Source organism: Labrus bergylta, chromosome 2 (assembly GCF_963930695.1).
Source record: "Labrus bergylta chromosome 2, fLabBer1.1, whole genome shotgun sequence".
Classification (NCBI taxonomy): Eukaryota; Metazoa; Chordata; class Actinopteri; order Labriformes; family Labridae; genus Labrus; species Labrus bergylta.
The window spans coordinates 16,691,926-16,714,098 of NC_089196.1; the positions used below are offsets into that span (position 1 = coordinate 16,691,926).

The 22,173-nt window shown below is 39.3% G+C and overlaps 1 protein-coding gene across 1 annotated transcript; it reads left to right on the top strand.

Moving 5' to 3' along the window:
* The first annotated feature begins 1,883 nt into the window (after nucleotides 1–1,883).
* Nucleotides 1,884–21,829, top strand: ntng2a (netrin g2a). The gene is made up of 14 exons (XM_065966471.1): nucleotides 1,884–2,280; nucleotides 4,903–5,314; nucleotides 7,697–7,955; nucleotides 8,074–8,219; nucleotides 8,413–8,651; nucleotides 9,144–9,316; nucleotides 10,293–10,316; nucleotides 13,889–15,703; nucleotides 16,592–16,663; nucleotides 16,894–16,968; nucleotides 17,624–17,791; nucleotides 17,883–18,026; nucleotides 19,187–19,276; nucleotides 19,381–21,829. Exons 2-14 carry the CDS (start codon nucleotides 5,078–5,080, stop codon nucleotides 19,509–19,511), a joined length of 3,573 nt encoding a protein of 1,190 aa, XP_065822543.1. The 5' UTR covers nucleotides 1,884–2,280; nucleotides 4,903–5,077; the 3' UTR covers nucleotides 19,512–21,829.
* The last annotated feature ends 344 nt before the right edge of the window (nucleotides 21,830–22,173 follow it).

The following is a 22,173-nucleotide window of genomic DNA, read 5'->3' on the forward strand; positions in this document are numbered from 1 at the left end:
ACAGCAAAACTAAAAGAGACATATATTTAAAACTTTTCAATTGTATGCTGCAGTGGGACACACCCTGCCAAAAGAGCCCCCTTTTTTTTTTTACTTGTTCCATTGAAAAGATTTATGTTGAGTGATATATTTAATTATGAAAAGAAAGCAGGAATAAATGTTATTTAGTCAGAAATCACAGGATAAAATCAATAAAAAAGTGCGTTGTCAACATAGCCAAGGTCCCTAATATCAGCCCCTAAAGTTTCTCAAAGGAGCTTTCAAATTGGTAATAAATGAGAACCCTGTTCTGAAGAGAAAGTGGAATAGAATAGCAAAATGTGTGATGGGATAAAAAATAAAGTTGAGTCATAGACTGTCTAAATAGACAAAGTGTCAGTTTCATCAACCATTGGTCTCTTAGGAGGTGTTATGAAGCCCAACGATGGATTTGACTATATTAGAAAGCTCTCTCCACTTAACTTCAATCATTGTAGAATTATAGGCAAAGACATGGATTTGAGGCGTGGCCTTTTGCCTACTGGTTAACAGCTACACAACGTCCACTTGTCATTCAGTCGACTCAACCACGCCCCCATTGTGCAAATTTATGAAAATCTCCTTCATAAATCTCTTTCATAAATCTCTAAAAAAAAAATGGATGAGTTAAAACAAATTTCACCCCTGTTCAGTGTGCACCTCTAAACAGGGAGCGATTGATATCAAATTTCCTTTTTGAACCAGGCCGTAAAATGTTTTTATTTCTGGCTTTTGCAGTCAGCCTCAAGCAGACACTTGAGAAATTGCAATTTTTGCATTGGCTGATTTTTTTCAACACCAGGTGATACTGCTTGAATTTAACATTTTTATCAAAGTTATATATCCTATCCAGGAATGACAATGTTGTCTTCCACCAGTCATTCTTCTTCCTCTCTGTTTCCTCGGAGTGTCTATCAATCTCACTCCGAACATCCTGCTTCAGAAGGTTGTCCTGCTAATCACCTGTTTTTCCTAACTAGGACCTCTGTTGGGACAGTCCTCCAACATGTTCAGCCTTCCTAGGGATTGGAGGCACCCTGTTTCTCTGGCACCAGCAAAATTTCAAACTTTTGTGGAGTCAAACAAGAGTTTGAGTCCGCCTAATCCTCCTGCTCTTAAGATAAGAACCCAAGCAACCGAAACCCTTCTCCATATGCTCCCATTTTTAGAAGGAGTGTTGCAGTGGTCTTTCTTCTGCTGTCAGACTCTCATCCGAAATTTCAACATGGCTACAGAGTGTTACAAACTGAGCAGATAAACCTGAATATGGAGGGGACCATGCATGCGTCTCCTCCCACAACCAAGCCTCCTCATCTCAGGAATTAGTGGAGTTTGAGTATGAACACACAGCTCACAAACTAATCCACCAGATTGTTCCTTTTCAATAATCCTTTAGTCATCTAGTCCTGGCTTTCGTCTGTCCAGGCCTCTGTAGACCCCAGACCCTAAGTTTTAGGGAACTTTCCCGATCTTCAGGGATCTTCTGCCCCAAACCATGTGAGTCCTTAACAGGTTTTAAGAGCCCCTAATACTGTAAGTCCCCCCTTCTGATAGAATACAGTATGATGTTTTTTATTCCACAACTAAACTCATCAATAAACACATTTAGATTAGCATTTAAAAAAAGATCATTCTGGTTGTAGCCCATTTTAATTTAATGAACAAAGTCACTTACAGTAATGTTGAAAGACATGATTAACTTTTAACAAACCTCACATTTTAAATGCACTAAAACAAATGCAAAACTATTTACATTTTCTTTGTTTAATGATTTGCTTTTATTTTTTGAATGACATTATTTAATTTCGAGGACTCTGCTGCAATTAACCAATTCCCAATATTGCTTGGTTGAATTACTCACATTATAAATCTTTGGAGCGAAAGAGGGTAAGAGAGGGAGAGAGAGGGAGATAGAAAGAGATAGAGTTAGAGTGGAGCGAGAGAGAGAGAGAGAGCAAGAGAGAGATATAGTCTGTTGAGCTCAGAGAGGTTTATCTTCAGGTGAAGAGAGAAGAGGGGGAGGAAGAGGGAAAGAGCAGGAGACAGGAGGAGATTATAAAAGATAAAGAGGAGTACAGAAAAGAGAAAGAGAAGGAGGACAAAAGAAGAAGAAAAGACTCAGGAGTAGGACAAAAAGGGAAGAGAAGAAGAATACATTTTGATTTTATTGAAGGCATAATGAAGATTTTCAGCATTTTGGCAAGTGTTTGATACGATTATCAAGAAGACAAACTACAGACAAACATGTGGAGAGATAAACAGGTGAGTAACACTTTGAAAGACGCAGAGACATACTGAGAGAAAGACAGACTGAGTGTTTTCTGTATTTTTGTATGTGTTTATAGAGACTGAGAGGTGTGGAGATAGACAGATGTTAAAATAGCAGTACAGATAGACAGGTGTAGACACACTGGTGGATGTAATTAAGTCTTCTCTTTGAGCTGAAATTTGATTTTAAGATGCAGTTAAAATAAAACAAACAGTTTTTCCTCATATTTTCTGTTTTCATAGAGCCAGACATATATGGTGACAAACAGGTGTGCAAAGAGACAGGTGCCAATAAATTTAAAATAGAATAGAATTACTTTATTGATCCTAAACTGGGAAATTGTGGAAACTGGGAAATTGTGGAAATCTAGTCTCCATGATCTAAACTTTGATTTAAAGATGCAGTTCACATAAAACAAAGTGTGAACAAAGTGAAAACAAAGTGTGAAGGCAGACAAATGGATTTGGTAAAGTATTCTATGTGATCTGAAGTTTGATTTTAAGATTTAATTCCCATAAAACAAATGTTGTTCCCTGTTGTTTAATTGCTTTATAGAGACAGACAGCTGTAGAGATAGGCAAATGAACAGAAAGGGTGGATGGTAACACAGCTCTAAATGCAGACAATTATGGAAAGAGACAGGTGTAGAGACAGACAGGTGTTGAGATAGACTTATTAGACAGTCAGGTGTACAGAAATACAGGTTTAGAGACAGACAGGTGTGGTAAAGAACAGTTAAATAGACAGACAGCTGGTGAGAGAGTTGAGCTGATATACAGTCCGTTGAATAAAAGTACAGGAGTTGAGTCAGATAGGTGTAGAGACATAGGGATAAAGCCAGACATGTAGACAATGTATCTGTGCAGACAGATAGGGACACATATAGAGACAGTCAGGTGTACAGACAAACAGTTGACAAGTTTACACCTGTCTATCCATTGTATAGAAAGACAGGTGTAATGTCCTGTAGTATCTGTTTTCAGTGTTCACAGTTCAGTGTACAAAATTCAGTGTACCCTGCTGTACACATAGTAATTGATGTTGCTTGACTTGGATACATAATGTTTAGAGGGGTACATTATACTGTGAGCACATTGTGTGTGAAAACATTAGAAACAGCTCTCAGTTCAGTGTATTACAGAGCAGCCAAAACAAATGTAAAATTCACTGGATTTAAAAATAAACCCTATAGGTGTGATGGCACATTAAGACTGTACAGGTCCTCCTAATACAGTGAGCACTGAGATCCTGTTTCAGGAAATCTGCCACACAAACTTTGTTTTAATAAAAAAGGAAAACAGGCAAAGTCTCTGAGTCTCAGTTTAATCATCTGTGATGATGTTCGTACACAAACCCACAGACAGAAATATAAGCAGACGGACAGACAGACAGACATATAGGCAAGCAGGCTGACAGACAGACAGGCAGGCAGGCAGGCTGACAGACAGGCAGGCAGACAGACAGACAGACAGACAGACAGACAGGCAGGCAGGCTGACAGATGGACAGACAGACAGACAGACAGACATATAGGCAAGCAGACAGACAGGCAGGCAGGCAGGCAGGCAGGCAGGCTGACAGACAGGCAGACAGGCTGACAGACGGACAAACAGACAGACAGACAGACAGACAGACAGACAGACATATAGGCAAGCAGGCTGACAGACAGACAGGCAGGCAGGCAGGCTGACAGACAGACAGACAGACAGACAGACAGGCAGGCAGGCAGGCAGGCAGACAGACAGACAGACAGACAGACACACAGACAGACAGACAGACAGACAGACAGGCAGGCAGGCTGACAGACAGACATGTAGGAGGCAACAGTAACTGAGGTTGTTTTCATATCCAACATTATTTCTCTGGAGGCTGCAGAAAGCTGTTCACACACAACTTCACACACATAGTTTATATATTAAAGATATCTATCTGAACTTGGTTCCCCTCTGAGTCTGTTCTCAAGTATTGGATCATAATAAAAAGTGGTTAATGATGAGCAGTGATTCACAACAAGTGGCCTCTAGGACTACCTGGACAAGGAGTCTGTCCTATTACTGTCCTCAGGTCTAAACTTACAAAGTCAAAAGAGACTTTGACTGTCCTCAGATGTGGTCAGTTATAGCCGGAAACTGATCAATCTGGCCAAAGTGGGACAAAGTCCAAATGTCCTCGTGTCTATCTGGATAAGGTCACAAGACCTTATGTTATTATGTTATTAGGTCTAGCTCACCTTACACACATCCAACATTCCTCAGGTTTAACTAACTAAGGTCTATCTGGACAACATTAAATGACTTCCAATTGTCCTTGTCCTGACTGAACTACCTTTAGGCCTAACTGTCCTCAGGTCTTACTGCCTTTATGAGGTAAAACTGTCTTCAGGTCTATTTAAACCAAGTGTGGCAAGGTCTACCTGTCCTTAGGTCTAACTCTCATTATCTGGACCAAGTCAACAAGGTCTAAATGTCCTCAGGGCTATCTGGACTAGGTCTCACAGGATGTTACTGTCCTCAGGTTTACCTCAATTTTTACTGCCATCAGGTCTTTTGGACTAGGTGTGAGCAGGTGTCTGCTCTATGCTGCTTGTCTGTTATTCCTGTTGTTGGTGTTTTTCAGGCTGGAAGTTGGCGAAGCATCTTCAGGGCTGACTGAAAGCTTCACCTGTTTATCATGACAACCACCTGTCTAAAGAATGTTGAGCAGAAGTGACCCTATGGATTAAAAATGTGGGAGGTGACTTTGAAATGTGACCTCCCAAGGAACTTCCAGTCTGTCTGACTGCCGGACCACCATGTTTCCCCCCCTCCCCTGCCTCCTTTGCCTCACGCTCCTCCTGCCGTCATTGGGCTGGTGTCAGACCGGCGGTCAATTCAATGTTTGCCGATCTCTGCGTGTCTCGGAGGCTGGACCAGGATGGGAGTTATACGCCTGTCAGCCTCCACCTGCCAACATGAAGGAGGTGATGCAGATCAAAGTTGACCCCCCCGGCATCACTTGCGGAAACCCACCAGAGAGATTCTGTACATTGGTAGGAACACACACTAAACACACACATTGTGGAACATTTCTCTCAATGTCTTTCAAAGCTAACCTATATCTGAAAATATTAAAATGATCTCTGACCAGTTGTGTCAAATTTTAAATGTCAGCAGTGATTTTCTCGTGCAACGTTTTTTTCTTCTTAATCATGTTTATAAAAAGGTCAAAAGTCAACCCTTAAAGACAAACCTCCTTTTATGAACAGTTTTAAAAAAAAGAAGATTTTTCATACTATAGCTATTAGTTTTACTTTTTACTGATATCATTTTAAAACAGAGACTGATTAAAGCACCAGAGTCATATACTTGTTGTGCTCTAGGATATGAGAGTAAAACCACTTACACATTTTATTTTCATATTAAGATTTTGTTTTTGCAGAAATATCTGCAACTGAAGAATAAGGCTCAAACAGTCATACTCATCACTAGAACACCTCTGAGCACAGTTGGTTAAACAATAAGAGTTACCTGCCCTATCCCATGTTTGTGATTATTCATATGCTGCAAACAAACAACTCTTTAATGTGAACGGGATGGTAACTGGTTGCTTAAGTGCTGTGTAGCGGCATGGCATGGTCACTTTTCTTTAGCAGTTGGTAAGTGAGGCCAGTAGCATCAAAATATCACTGATGTGCTCGTATGAGAGCGCTTCATACTATAGTACCCTGGGCCAGTGAGTCAGTGCATACTCATAACTTTTTCAGCAGGTTCTAAAAGATAGGAGGGAACCTTTTAAGCAAAATGATGGCCAAAATCATCCCATAATGCTACTCTCTCTCTCTAAGCTGGTATCAGAAGGGACAGCTGATGATGTTCCAACATAATGTGAAGGAAATCAATTACCTTATATTAAAGATACAGTAATCACCTGTCAATCAATAGTGACCCTTCAGTGTTAGCAAGTGACCTCCTGTGGGGTCCTTACCCACAGATTTAACACACATAGAGTCCTGCTGTCTTTCTAATTGTCCCTTTGAGACACTGAAGTCATGTCTTAATTATTGATTATGAAGCAAAAATTAAATGTGAATTATTAATTGGAATCCCCACAAGACTAAAATGACACAAAACATAATAATGAGTCAGATACCTTAAAAAAGTAATGAAAGATAGTTATAGTTAAGGGCAGGATGGATACATTAAGTGTGCAAGAACACAGTGTTGTACACAGATGTGGTATGAAAGATGGTATTTTTTTATTATCCACAGTTTGATGGCAATGGAGTCTCAATGTGATATGGTGCATTAGAGTTAAATAATAAAATATAATTATTTAAATCTGTTAATTAACGTTTCTCCATAATGATGAATAAAAATGTAAATGAAATGTTTTATACTAGAGAGCATTGCATTCGGGAGTATTGATCCTTGATGTTATTTTGATAATTACAATTCACTTGCTGTATTGGCTCCGATCTCTGAGCTGCTATGAGGAATCCGGAAGTCAATTTGAAGCCCTTCTGCTGTGAAGATGATTCTTTAACGAACATGCAGATCTCAGCAGAGAAAGACTGGTTTATCTCATTTGTAAGAGGAGTCACTTAGGAATAGTTAGTGCTGATTTAAGTCCTTTGAACCTCTAGTGTGACAGTTGGCAGCAGCAGCTAAAGTCTTTAACACACACACCAATCAGATTAACATCAGTGTTAATCTATCTCACACAAAAACACACACACACACACACACACAAACACACACACACACACACACACACACAAACACAAACACAAACACAAACACACGTAGTGTTGATCAACGTGTTTTAAACTGTTGTTTTTGACATGATTTTTCTGTTTGTATAATTCTGAAAGTCAAACAGGAAATTAGAAATTCAACAATTTTGAGACAACATTGGCTAACATGATGTTTGTTACTTATATGACATTGATATGACACCATTGTTTATCTATGGTTCTACTGTGGCTCTATCATTTCATTGTTGTTTCATATCGAAAGGGCTGTGACATCATCGTAGGGCTCATTATTGTGGGCCTTAATTAATTGTATGTCGGTTATTTCTCGGTAGGTCTGTTAATGTTATTGTAGGTTTTTAATTTCTATGTATAGCAGCAACATCCTTGTAGGGATGAGACATCATTGCTGGGATGTAAAATCCTTGAACTGCTGTGTCATCAAGAGTGTTACAGTATGTGATTATTGTGGACCTTTTATTTTGATTCTTGGCAAAACAAGATTTTATTTCTTTCAGGCGATTTACTTGGTCATGTTTAATTTTACAACAAGTTTCAGAATTTAGATATCAACAAGCATTCACCAACTCCCAAAGCATCCTGCGGTGAAAATCATGGTAATACAGCTATATCTGACTCTAAATGAACACATAGGTTCTGTTTGTGTTTTAAATCCTGCAGGAGAACCCATACCTGTGCAGCGATGAGTGCGATGCATCAAGCCCCGACTTGTCTCACCCTCCTCAGCTGATGGGAGACAGGGAGCGAGGGGGGCTCATCACCTACTGGCAGACAGTCACATGGTCCAGGTTTCCTGAGCCCCTATTGGCCAACATTACATTGTCCTGGAACAAGAGTCTGGAAGTTGTCGATGACATTGCCATCACTTTCGAGTATGGTCGACCAACCAGCATGGTGCTGGAGAAATCCCTTGACAAAGGTGAGGTTGAAGAGGGTTCATCAGTCATACATCTGCTGGTAGTAACATGTGATCTGAAATCTGATCATCGTTTTTATATAGAGGAGAAATATCTTAGTAATCAGTGGTTGTCTTTCAGGTGTAACGTGGCAGCCATATCAGTATTATGCTGATGACTGTCTGGAGGCATTTGGTATGTCTCCTAAACGAGTCTCCGAATTAGCTCCAAGTAACCTAACCAGGGTTATCTGTACTGAGCAGTACTCTCGCTGGGTCGGAGCCAAGGTGGGTAGCTTGACTTAATTCTGGTCATACTGGAAAATAGATAACACTAATTATACAAAAAAGTCTGTATAGAAACCTCAACACAGGTGTAAATCCAACTTTACCTGAGTTTATCAATATTGTTATCTAATGATGGATTTTTTTTTTAGATGTGACAAAAAAATAGTAGTCACTGTAAATGTTTGTCCAATAGGAGGAGAAGATGGTGGTATTCGAGGTACGTGCTCGGTTCGGGGTGTTTGCAGGTCCAAAGCTGATCAACATGGATGCCCTTTACACCCGTATGGAGACCATGAAGGGTCTGAGAGACTTCTTCACCTTTACTAACCTCAGACTGAGACTCCTCCGCCCAGCACTTGGAGGGACCTATGTCCAACGAGACAATCTTCTGAAATACTTCTATGCTATTTCCAACATTGACGTACCTGCCAGGTAATATCAATATATGTTCAGAGATACTATCTTGTCTCACACAAGCTCTTTTTGTGTGGGGGCAGACACCTGACAATATGTTCTCACTCTTTCCTCAATAAATTCAGCCTCTAGGACAGTGGTGAAACAGTTCTCTAGCTCACTGTTTTGCTTTGCATTGAAGACAGGAAATGTATTATGAAAAGTCATAAAACCTGAGGTTTAAGTCATGTAGCATACATTTGTTGTGAAACACTTTGTATGTGTTGTACATGACCACATAGGAACAATCGTTATGTTACTTACATTAGTACTTTTTTAAACCCATACCAGGACATTTTTCTATAAATCTATCCAAGTAGTTTTGGTACCTTAACCCAACCAAATCCACAATGGTTTCATGTTGTTATCATTGTACAAAAAGAGTAATAACATCTGAAACGCTTGAAACCATTGTCAACTTGACCAATGAACCCTCAACATTACATCTGAATGAGCAGTGTTTTTCTGCAGGTGTAAGTGTAACCTGCATGCGTCCCAGTGTGTGTTACGTGATGCGACGTTGCAGTGTGAATGTGATCACAACACAAGTGGACAGGACTGTCAGCGCTGTGGCCCGGGATTCAATCCCCGGAGCTGGAAACCAGCGTCATACCTACCCCTGCCCACAGGAACTGCCAACACATGTATGTACCAAAATACAGTGCCAACACCTGCATGAACTTAAACACAATGCCAACATTGAATACTAACAGCATCTTTACTTCACAAATACTTCCAGCACTGGCAGTGCACATAAAAACACTTCAAACACCAAACATACCTGAAACTACTACAAACATCTGTAGGAGAATTGATCACACTGCCGCTCTCTGTATGAATCTGAACACACTGCTAATCCTGGTTTATATGTTAACAGACTGCCTGCTTATGTAAATCACTGAACTTACTCACAACACCTATACATACGTAAACACTGAAAACACCTATGCCTGAACACAATGCACTACTGCATGTATTAAGACACAATGCAAACACTAATACATTCCTTACATTCTGACAACACCTTACGTACCTGAACATGCTGTCAACAGTCGAACACCAACTCACACTGCCAACATTAACATACCTTAACATACAGGCAATAACTGTATGCACCTGAACGTACTCCCAACACCTGAATGTACATTTAAACACTGTCAGCATCTGTACTTCCCTGACACCTGTAGAAACCTAAATACACTGGCAGCAAGTGCAAGTACAGGAACGCTCTAAAATACCTTATACTTTCCTGAACACAATCCCAGCAGCTGTATCTACCTTAACACACTGCCAGCCCCATAGTGTAGGCTACTACTACCTGTGTGTCCTGATGAACACAGTATTAACACCTGTCAGTAAGTTAACACACTTCCAACATCTGTATAAACCTGTCCTTAACACACTACTAACAATCTTACATACCTGTACATACTGCCAAGATTTGCAAATATCTGATGTAACTAGACACACTGCCAACACCTGTATGTACATGAGCAAACTTCCACCACTTGAACATATGTGAACACACTGATAGACAGCTTCTCTCTATCCACAAGTGCACACAGTTTTTGAGTCATATGACACACTTACACATCAAATCATGATTTTTTTCTTCTTCAGGTGAAGCAGCAGAATCAGCAGCCAGTAAGTAGTCTTTACATGTTCACTTGTCTGAACTTGTTTAATTGTTCATCTTTTCACCTTTTCACATGTCTGTCAGCTCTCCTGTTCACCTGTCTGTCTGTACACCTATTCACTTGTCCATGTGTTTACCTGTTAACCTGTCTTTCTGATCATGTGTCCCTTTCATTTCTTTACCACCTTTGTCTCCATGTCCAGATAGATATATGTGGTCTATATTGCATCATGGGGTACAACTTTGCAATCAGTTTTATGACAAAACAATATGACAATATTCAGTCAGTTTGTAAAAACAGAAATAATAAAGAAAGAAAACAAAGTTAAAATGAAAAAAACCTTTGAACGTTTTGTATTTGTATTTGAGATGAGGTTCAAAAACATACATACGTCATACATGTCAAATTAAGACATAATCTAATTAATTCTGATTTGTCACATGGTCAATCACATGTGTGGAAGTTAAATTAAAGTGCATTCTGGGAGGAGAGTCTGAAAGCTAATCTGTTGTTAACGCTGACAGATGGTGTGCGTGTTTAATCTGTATTAGTGTTCTTTAACCTGTCAATCACACACACACACACACACACACACACACACACACACACACACACACACACACACACACACACACGCACACAATCGCATGCACACAGGCGTGCACACACTTAGTCCCTGTTTGTCAACCATAGCAGGTTTGTGAGTGGTCCATCACTTCAAAATATGAAGATGTAGGTATTTCTCAGTCAGATTTACACATTTTGGAATTCAAGATTATTTTTTAATACTTTCATTTGCATAGCAGCACAGAATAGCAGAACCAATATGCCCAGACATATAGACATAGACATTTATTATAAACATGTAACTCATGTGTTTCTGCTTGAGACTGCATCCATATTTGAAAATATATAATAACAAATTTATGTTTCAACACAAAGAGATCCCTCAGGATGCAAAAGTGACCAAACAAATGATCAGAAAATAGAACAATTAGAGCAACCTCATAGTTGATAGTTACCCAAAAGATGTAACAGTAACTGAATCCACACAACTAATCTCTCATGTTAAAGTGTATTTTTATGTGTGATAAAAGTGAAAATTATGGTTATAGTAGAATGTGGATTTGGTGACTGTTGCAGAAGAATTAGAGTCCAGTAAAAGATCTCTGCAAAACAGAACTTTACACAACACAGGCTTTGGCCGGCTCCTGATTGGCTTATTGGGTGACAACGTTTTTAAGCGTAAAGTGATGGCAGCAGTAGATTCCTAAATAAATGGGATATTTTGTATCTGGACGAATACAAACATTAATCAGGTGCTTATGTTTGATGTGCCAGAATGGCGGTTGGCGCACCAACACAGTAGGAGGATTATTTTTCTCCTTAAACAGCCCACTCCATAGCAGGAGGACCAGGATGTTTTCTGGGACCCTCAGGATAAAAAGTCTTAGGGTGTCATTGAGTGACTAAAGCCCCTTTCACACATAAACTCTTGACATTCTCCAGACAACTTCAGAACATCAGGTCCTGAAATTTTCGAGAATAATCTTTTTGATTGCCTTTAACAACTGTCCCACACAGCGGGACCATGAGTGAGTGACTGACAGGCTGTCACAACTGGTTATTTCTTTCTTGGACTATTTGGCTTGTAAAAAGCCCCCTAGAGTAGGGGTAAATGGAATCGTCCATTTGCACATATACCCCTGCCGATGTTGGAATTTTACAGTGAAGTGCATTTATGACAGGGGCTTATGTCTGCATATAGCAAAAACTGACTGTGGTTTATAAAGCCTTTTAGACAATATTTTGCTTGAGGAAAACAAATGCTTTTCTAGTCCACGTTTTCAATTGTCCCAAAAATCTAATTTATGTTTTACTCTACTGCCAGCATACAATTTAGCTATGATAGTTTATATGACCTCAGTTTTAGGCACATTTAAGAGTTCCCAGAGTTCAATGTTTTGCAGAGTTTGGTCAGGCTTTTGAGAACAGAGAGCTGAGATTCACTAAAGAGACATAACTCTTCTTCTCTGACAGCGGCTGGTGACTCTAACTCAGCAGCATCTGATAGACCCTCTGCCTCATCAGATGGAGTGACTTACACTACTACTGCTACTACTTCTTCTACAGACAGTACTGCTACTACTACTACATATAGTGCTACAACTACAACAATGACTGACACTACTGTAACTGGTGGTACTGCTGACACTATCCCTACTGACAGTTCTTCCACCGCTGTTGCTACCATAACTGATAATTCTACCCCTGCTGCCAGTACTTCTAGCACTGTTACTATGACCGATGATAGTACCCTTACGGGCAGTACTACAACGTCTTCTATAACTGATGATACCACTCTTATTGACAGTATGACTAGTACTGCTGCAAAAACAGATAATACATACCCTACGGACACTACCTCTACTTCAACAACTTCCACTACTATGACTGATGATACCACTCCTACTGACAGTGTGACTACTACTGACACTACCTCTACTTCAACAACTTCCACTACTATGACTGATGATACCACTCCTACTGACAGTGTGACTACTACTGACACTACCTCTACTTCAACAACTTCCACTACTATGACTGATGATACCACTCCTACTGACAGTACCACTCCTACTAACAGTATGACTACTACTGACACTACCTCTACTTCAACAACTTCCACTATTATGACTGATGATACCACTCCTACTGACAGTATGACTACTACTGACACTACCTCTACTTCAACAACTTCCACTACTATGACTGATGATACCACTCCTACTGACAGTATTACTTCAACTACTATAACTGATTATACTTCCCTTACTACTGAAACTACTTCTACTACAACTTTGACTACTACTATGACAGATGATACTACAAGTACCACAACTTCAACTATAATGGATTATACCACCTCTTTTAAAAGTCCTTCTACTTTTACTGATACAACAACTGATTATACTTCCTCTACTGACACTACTTCTCCTACAACTACTACTACTTCTTTTACTTCTACTACTACTCTGAAAGATGGTTCTACTCCTACTGATAGTGCGACAACTACCAATGCTGCCACTATTGGCACTAACATTTTTACTACTGACCTTACCTTTACAACAGACATCACTAGTACTGCAGAAACAATTACAAGGGATATTGTTTCTGTATTTGACACTTACAGTGTTCCAACTATCAGTACTACCCAGACTGATACTAGCTCTACAATATACTTGATAAGCACTGGTGACTTTCCTAGGGGTGGTTCAGATCTGACTACTGCAATAACTGACACTGGTTCTAAATATTTTACTACTGTCAGTAGTACTGTTAGTCCTGATACTTTTCCAGACTTTAGCAGTACAAAAGGACCTACAGCCGACACAACTTTACCAAGCAGTCCAGATCTGGTGACTGGAGACTTGCTGTACAATACAGCTACCACAGTACCAGACACAACCACTCCCAGTAAAACTATTAGCAACTCCAGTCCTTCCAGTTACACCAGTAACAACAGCCCCACAATCCCAGGCAGTAGTACTGACTCTGAGGTGTCTATTTCTGGTCCAGTGACTGCGCCATATGATTCCAACTCTTCACAAGACAGCACAGACTCCACCTTCTCTGGGACTGATACTTCAAACCTGATCACCCGTTCTACACAATCTGCTGAAGTTACTACATCATCACCTGGAGCACCAACAACACCATCCATAACCCCAGACAGTGACGGGGCTCCATCCAGGGGTACTCAATCCACTGGTTCAGCCACAACCAGACAGGCTGCAGATCCTTCATCTACAGTAGGAGCTGACAGAACTTCTTCAGATGTTCCTTCAGACTTTTCAATAAATGCTCTTCCTTCTGGAGCCACTTCGGATAAACCTCCTTCCGATATACCTCCTCCACCTGTACCTTCCACTGAAGTACCCACCTCTGTTGTAACTCCTCCAGATGTACTTTCCCCTGCTGAAACCACTTCTGACATATCCCCTGACTTACCAGTTCCAGCTTCTGATGTACCTTCCCCAGATGTACCTTTTCCTGATATACTCCAAGTACCATCTCCTAATGCACCACCTCCTGATGCACCTCCTCTTGATTTACCTTCTCCTGATGTACTTGCTCCAGATATAACTCCTACAGATGTACCGCCTTCAGATACACTTCCTCCTAATCTACTCCCTCCTGATGTAGCTCTACCTGATGTACCCCTGGAGTCATCAGCTCCAAATGTACCTTCCCCTGATGAAGGTCCTCTTGATCTATCTCTTCCAGATGTACCCCTTCCAGATTTACCTCCCCCAAATGCATCTCCTCCGGATGTACCACCTCCTGATATAACTCAGGAAGTCCCAGCTCCTGATGTTCTTCCTCCAGATGAAGTTCTCCCTGATGTACCCCCTACAGATGAACCTCCCTCCAATGTATCTCCTCCTGATATACCTACTCCAAATGTACCTTCTCCAGATGTCCCTCCCCCTGATGCACCTCCTCTGGAGGTACCTACAGCTGATCTACCGCCTCCAGATGTATATTCTCCTGATGTACCTTCTCCGGATGTACCTCCTCCAGATGTACCTCTCCCAGATGTTTCTCCAGAAGTGTACTCCTCTAGGACTCCAGACATTCTGGTAGATGTTCCCTCTCCTGATGAAATCACTCCAGAAGCACCTCCTCCTGATGCTCCTGTGGACTCCTTGTTGCGTCCCTCAAAAGTAGGGGAAGGTGGTGCTGCACCAGACACAAGCTCCAATTATGTGGGTCAGTATGACTCTGCTAGCGAATTTGCCCCTGTGGACTTCACCGTCCCTTTTCCTGGTGATCCAAATGCAATTAAATCTCAACCAGATTCTGGAACAATGCCTGTGGCTGAGCCAGGGACCACTCCAGAGGATTCCCGTGGATCTATTGATGCTCCTGGATCAAATTCAGTTGATTCTGGAGGAGATTATGTGTCAGCAGGACTGGATACAGGACAGATTGAAAATATTGGAATAGAATCAGGTGGACCTGATTCAACGGCAGTATATAATGAAAGTCCGGATTCAGGTTTTAGGCCAGTAGTAGATTTTTCAGCAGCTCTGATGGAAGGGAAGTCAACTGGAGAGGACTCAGCAGCCAGTGAACGAGCAGGGGAGTCAGCATCAGATGAAAAGAAAGACTCCAAAGAAGAGACAATAGGAGCACTCGATAGTACAAATCCTGACCAATTTTTTGGACCAAAATCCCCCAAAGCAGCAGATAATCCAGGAGTAGATCCTTCGGCAGCTTTGATGGAAAATAAGTCATCTGGAGAGAATACAGATGCCACTGGAACAGCAGATGAGTCTGATAAAAAGAACAACTCAAAGGAAGAGAATGGAGAGCAGAAGGAAGTCAAAGGTACAAAACGAAGAATTGTTTTGCTGTTTACTGTGTACAATTTGTCATTAATGTTGGCTGACCTGATTTTTTTGTAATCTTGGTTAAGGGTCTCGAAACCTTATTAAATTCAGTTTGTCCAAAAATTTGAAACAAAAGGTTCAACTTACTTCGCCTCAAAGCTTTCAACAACATAATGTGGCCTTCTGTTACATTGGCATGACTGAAGGTTTAAAGGAGCAATATGTAAGCTATCTACTTGATTAAATCCTAAAATCACCTAAGTATATCATCATACATTAAGGAAACATGATATGTTCAAGTGCTGACTTCTCTGACAGCAATGCAGCAGCCAGTATTGTCTTCCTTCTAGATTTTCTGTACCGCTCCGGAATGGTCTGTATTTGTTTTGACCAGAGAAGGTAGGCGGTTTTAAGGCACCCCCACACAGCCATTTTGGATGCTCCTCAGTTTGGACACAGGAAAGCGAACTGGTTCAGACATAACTGAGTCTACTCAACCTACAAAGCTGTTATTTTTCTGATAAGCTCCATGGCTCCAAATGTGGTAGAACAAGACTAAATATTGAAGATACTTTGGAAAACTGGATAAAGGTTGAAGGGTTTCAAGACTGATGCAGAAGTGGCTGAAGCTGAAGCTTCTGTGTCAGTGAAATGGCAAAGATTAGGGACTGCATTATCAATTTTTACTGCTCTTTTAATGAAAAGAAGCTTCCCTATTACATAACCTTAATAAAATGAACTGTGGTTCAAATTTTCCAAAAAATTCAAACATTTTCCTTGTCTGTCAAATTTAACAGTCACTGAGGTCACTTGAGCAGCCTGGTACCTTGGGATTAAAACATTTCTATCTTATATGATCTTAACTAATCTTATCTCTCTGTCAAAGAGGAAAGAAAAAAGGATGCTAAAGTTAATAAAAGGAAGGAGAAAGAAGAGAAGGACTACGAGAAAAAGAAAGGTATACCATTCATAAACTTCTTACTGCCTCCAACTGGCTACCATTTGTAACAGCAGTAATAGTACTAGTAGTAGAAGCAGAAGTAGAATGTGACCCCCATAAAACCCAGAAGACACATCTCAAGGGGTGTTCACTGATGGTTCCCCATGTCTTGATTAGTTCAGTACTGAGCTCTGATTTTGCAACATTTACCTGTCTGTTGCTGTGGTTTTTTTTCTTGTTGTCTGAAGCGACCCAGAAGATTCTGATTCCAGGAGGACCAAAGTTCAGTCAGCTGTCCAAAATTGCCTATGTCACTTTTGAGGGTAAGACCTCTGATAATTGCACATACATTTACTGGCCTCACACTTGTTCATTGCAACAAGTGTTAATTTCCCCCTCCCCTATAAATATAGCCTCTCCCAGAAAAAAAACTGTAATTGTATTTTGATTTTTTTTTTAATGGTGTTACCTCTATTTTATCTTTCCACAAAGATCAAACAGCTTTGACGCTAGATGGTGCTTCCTTCAGGCTCTTTGGCAGTTAATGCTTCTCCTGGTTACTCTCGAGTGTTTCGCTGTTAAGGTTAAGGTCTGCAAAAAGAAATATAAGAAACAAGTGGGGGTTCCGTATATAGATCATTATTATGACACTATTGACCCCAATCATGGATCTGTCTCCATCGTTCCTGTCATATTCATTAGTGTCCATATTTGTCTCACCAGTGTGTTTGATTCCATTCATTTTGTCATTTTGTGATGTTAATGCATCTATTCAGAGTTTGTAAAACTCAAAATAATGTTTTAAAAATAATAATGTCAAGAGGTAAAATGTAGGTAAGTACATTATACATGTGAAATTATGATAATTAAACAATAAGAAGTTTTGAGACTAGAAATTCTGTTACAGGAATTTTCGTCCCCAATGTACCCAATGACCATGATGTCTGTTTTCATAACGTCTGTCTCTCCTTTTGTCAGACTGTGAGTGTAACGGGCACTCCAACCGCTGCAGCTACATTGACTTCATCAACGTGATCACTTGTGTGAGCTGCAAACACAACACACGAGGACAGAACTGTCAATACTGTCGTCTTGGTTATTATAGAAACACTTCTGTGGAACTGGACGATGAGGAAGTCTGTGTTGGTCAGTAACATTGACACACACGAATGCATGATGATGGTTAAGATGATGAAGATAATGATTATAATAACTCTGGCAATGTTTGTCTCCTCAGAGTGTGACTGTGATCCAGAGAGCAGTCTCTCTCCTCACTGCTCTGACTCAGGTCTTTGTCAGTGTAAACCTGGATCCTCGGGCCGGCGCTGTGACACTTGTTCACCTGGATACAACTGGAGAAAAGATGGAGCCAGCTGCATAGGTAAACATGACAGGGGGGCAGGGCTTTGGCTATGAGATCAAATCCTGTGTTTTCACTACACTGTTGGAGAGACGAAAAAGTGAGCACAATAAATGTCCTTCAAAGTATGTTTACCCGGAAGTTCCCCTTTAAAGGGCTCCAATATCACCAAACTTTCCAAATACAGGCTGAAAAAACATTAAATAAATGTTAAATAATAAGATATGATACTACTTCTAAAAGAGAATACCAAAGAGCCAACATAAAAAAGCCATGGTATATTTAAATAGACTGTACTTAGATAGCACTACTTCTAATCTTCTGACCACTTAAAGCACTTATACAGTACTACACTAATGCGTCCTACTAATCCTATTCGTACACATTTAAACACCACTGGCTAACACACAAGGAGCAATCTGGACTTCAGTATCTTGGTAAAGGCCACTGTGACATTTTGACTGCCTGAGCTGGGATTGAACTGTGAACTTTTTGATTAAGAGATAGCAGACCTACCACTGAGGCACAAAAGGAAAGAAACCCAACCACACCAAACACAAAGAGGCATCAGATGCACCTGTTTCCTTGTACACCGAAGCAATATTAAATAACTCAACCCAGAATTAATAAGGTTACTAAAACAGGAGTACTGCCAAGGCTGAATGAAAGAGAAGAGATAAACTCTTTATGTCCCTGTGACGTTTCACAATGTCGGACTGTGTGTAGGCTATGTGGCGCTCCCGCTGTGCCGAACTTCAGCAACCCAGAAACGCAATGTGAATTGACATACTGGGACCAGATTATTACATCGTTGCAGAATCTAAATGAATGTAGCAAGACGTAATGAAGGACAAGCTTACTTACAGCGCTTTTGCGGAAATGCAGTCTGAAAAGGGTGAGTCACTCAACAAATGTCAACTTATTATGCATCCTATGAAGGTAAACAGGGCTTGTGATCCATAAAAAGAATGAAAGAACACGAAAAACAGTGACATAAACCTTGAAAATGTGCTTAAGTCTGTGCTGGCATTGTGCCAACACTTTCTTCTCAGTGGTTGAGTACAACTTATACAAGTAATTGAGTTTCCTTTAAAATTAAGAAATTTGATACACTTCAGATCTGAACCCTCTTGTAGAATTGGTAGTAATTACTCAATAGACTAACTTACTTTCTTCCTCAGAGAACATCTGTGATGACGAGCGTTTGATTTGTCAAAATGGAGGAACCTGTGACGACTTTCAGCAGTGCCTTTGTCCCGACAACTTCACAGGTAAACCCACAACTTGATGATATCCCTGTTCAGGTGATGATGGGCCGGGAGTCTAATGATGTCACAGCTCAAGTTACGTTTGTCTAATTATTTCATGTGTACAGGTCCATTTTGTGAGAAGGGTGTGTGTTTGAAGAAAGACGGTTGCCTCGACAACACTGAAGGCTCCTCCTCCTCTCTGACTTCACACCTCTACCTGTTGACCCTGAGTCTGATGTACTCCGCCTTGTTCTAACCATTCCCATTTACATTCCACCATGCCCTTTGATTGTGACATTAAGGGATGAATATTAAAGGGGACTTTAATACAGAGCCATTTGTTTTATATGAACTGAACCTGTTTCCTGTATGCACAGGATGTGTTTTCATAATAGAAACACCTATGAGGATGAATCACAGTCTGATGTGTTGTCCTGGAGCAACATTTTGGAAAGTTAGAAACACTATAATGTCGGCTTCTAAGGCAACAGTTATAAGTCAGAATCTATTTATGACACCATGATGTCGCAAAACACAACTGAAGAGAAATAGCAAACACAGACAATAGAAGGGCAGACACAAAACAACAGTAATTATACAGAATATAAAACGTATATGTAATCAGCATACAGTGTACCAAACAACATGTTTTAACAGATAGGAGCGCCAAGTAGAAATCCTTATTGACTTGAAAAAACTGAAATGACTTTAAAATAAAGACATTCAATGCTAAAACATAGGTTTGGGATACACTATCATAAAGTCACAATTTTGACTGGAAACAAAATGCGCCATAAAATATTTAGAAAATATTCTTGACTCCAGTATTTTTTTTTCTTTCTTACATTACTGTACTTATATATTTTAGCAAACTTGGATTGGTTGATTTATTGATGTCTTCATATCGCACATTTAAAAAAATAACAACAATAGCTGTAGTTAAAAATATATTTTAAAAAAAATAAAACAAATACACAACAAAAGAAAGAAAAGAAAAATTCCATCATATGTCATCAAACCTACATGCCCGAAAACCTTTGAAAGTAAGAAAAGCCTTTAATGTTAATCTTTGATAATAAAATAACCCTCTACAAATGTGCTATAATAACCACAGAAAGGATACAATTCGTCACTTACAAATAAACTTATTTGCATTTTTCCTGTCATGTCCATGCTTGTTTTGTTTACATTTAAAGAAAATTTCAAACCTGCTTGCTTTTATACTTCAATATACATTGTTTACATTTGGTATGGGGCTGGCTAAATACAGAAATACGGGCGCAGTGTCTATTAGGAGTTATAAAGTCCACATCAAAGCACTGATGGTTTTTACAGTGAAACAACACTAAGCGCTAGATCAGTGCGAACACACCTGCGAGTCTGGGAGTGTGGAGGTTAGGAATGGGCCATTTACTCAAAAGACATTCACCAGTGATTGTCTGTAAATGAATATAAGTCATAGCTCTTTGCTTCAGCTTCATTCTAAATATGAGATCATTCTGTGACATTTCATTTTTTCCTTAAAAACACGCCCTGCTTACATGTGTCATAGCATTCCCAAGCTTCCTGCTCTTGGTAAATGTATGTAAGAGCATCACAATTATGGTGAGCTTTGATAAGAACAAGACACTCTTCTGACTGCTGACCTGACTGTCAATCATAATCTCGATTTGAACATAAGGAACTCACCTCAGTTTTGGTTTTTGAGTGGACGATTATCACACTGGTGAGTTGTTACAGTTACCATATTGACAGTCTGTGTTGTGCAGAAAATGTTTTAATGTTGGAATGTAAAGGTCAAATATCACTCACCCAAGATATTAAATACAAACATATGTAATAATATCAAAATTCAAACTTTCAATAATACTTTTGACACAACTACTAATAATACTACTGCAAAAAAAATAACCAGTTACTCACACATACCACACTTTCAACTTACTGAACATAAACAAGATACTTTGTAACATAATTGTCTTTTTTTATTCATTAACTCAGCTTCTACATTTTAGTGGTAGAATTTATCATGTCAACTCTCAAGTTGTATCTTCATAAAAAAGTAAGTAAAAATATGAAACTCACACATTAAGCCCCACTACAGATTCATATAAATACCCATACAAGTTACAGTTATCATGAACAGCAAAGCAGGACACAAGTGATATTATAATATGTTTCAGGGGTTGAATATTATTTGAAGTCATTGACTCTTACTCTGTCAACTGTATATTATCATTACAATAACATACTTGTCTGATGAAGATTGCTTAAATCCCCATTTATAATGTAATCATTCAGCTCATCTAAATAATGCCTTAGATTTGTATTTAGTTGTTTTTTTTAATTTTTTAATTAACGTCAACCTAATATTTTGAAATTAAACATAGTTTTTCTTTCCCTAAAATTATCAGAAAGTTATTTGTCACTTTGTTGTACATTTTACTTTGTATTTCTCTTTTATGCACTACAATGTAATCCACAAGTATTTCTTGTTCCGTTCTTGAATTGTCTGTCTGTGATATTTTTGTCTTTCTTTTTTATTCATTTTACCAATAATAAGAATAAAAACTTAATTACAAGTTTATGTCTCCTGTCTTTCGTGAGTAAATCATTAAATTATTGACTGAACCTCATACGTCTTTATTTATGTTAGTTTTGATTCATATTTACAATATATATTTTGGATTTCTGTAATACTGCTCTATAATAATATATTATTGTTAATATAATAATATTATTACTATTCTAATTTTTTTTTTTACTATTATTATGATAAAGAGAATACTAATTTGTATCCCTCTGTGTTTAAGGTGTTAATACTATTTATTGAAGATGTTTCCCCTGTAACACCTGTTACATGTTAAATCGACAGGTTTTGTTCTTGGTATTTGTTAATAACTGATTTGATGATCTAT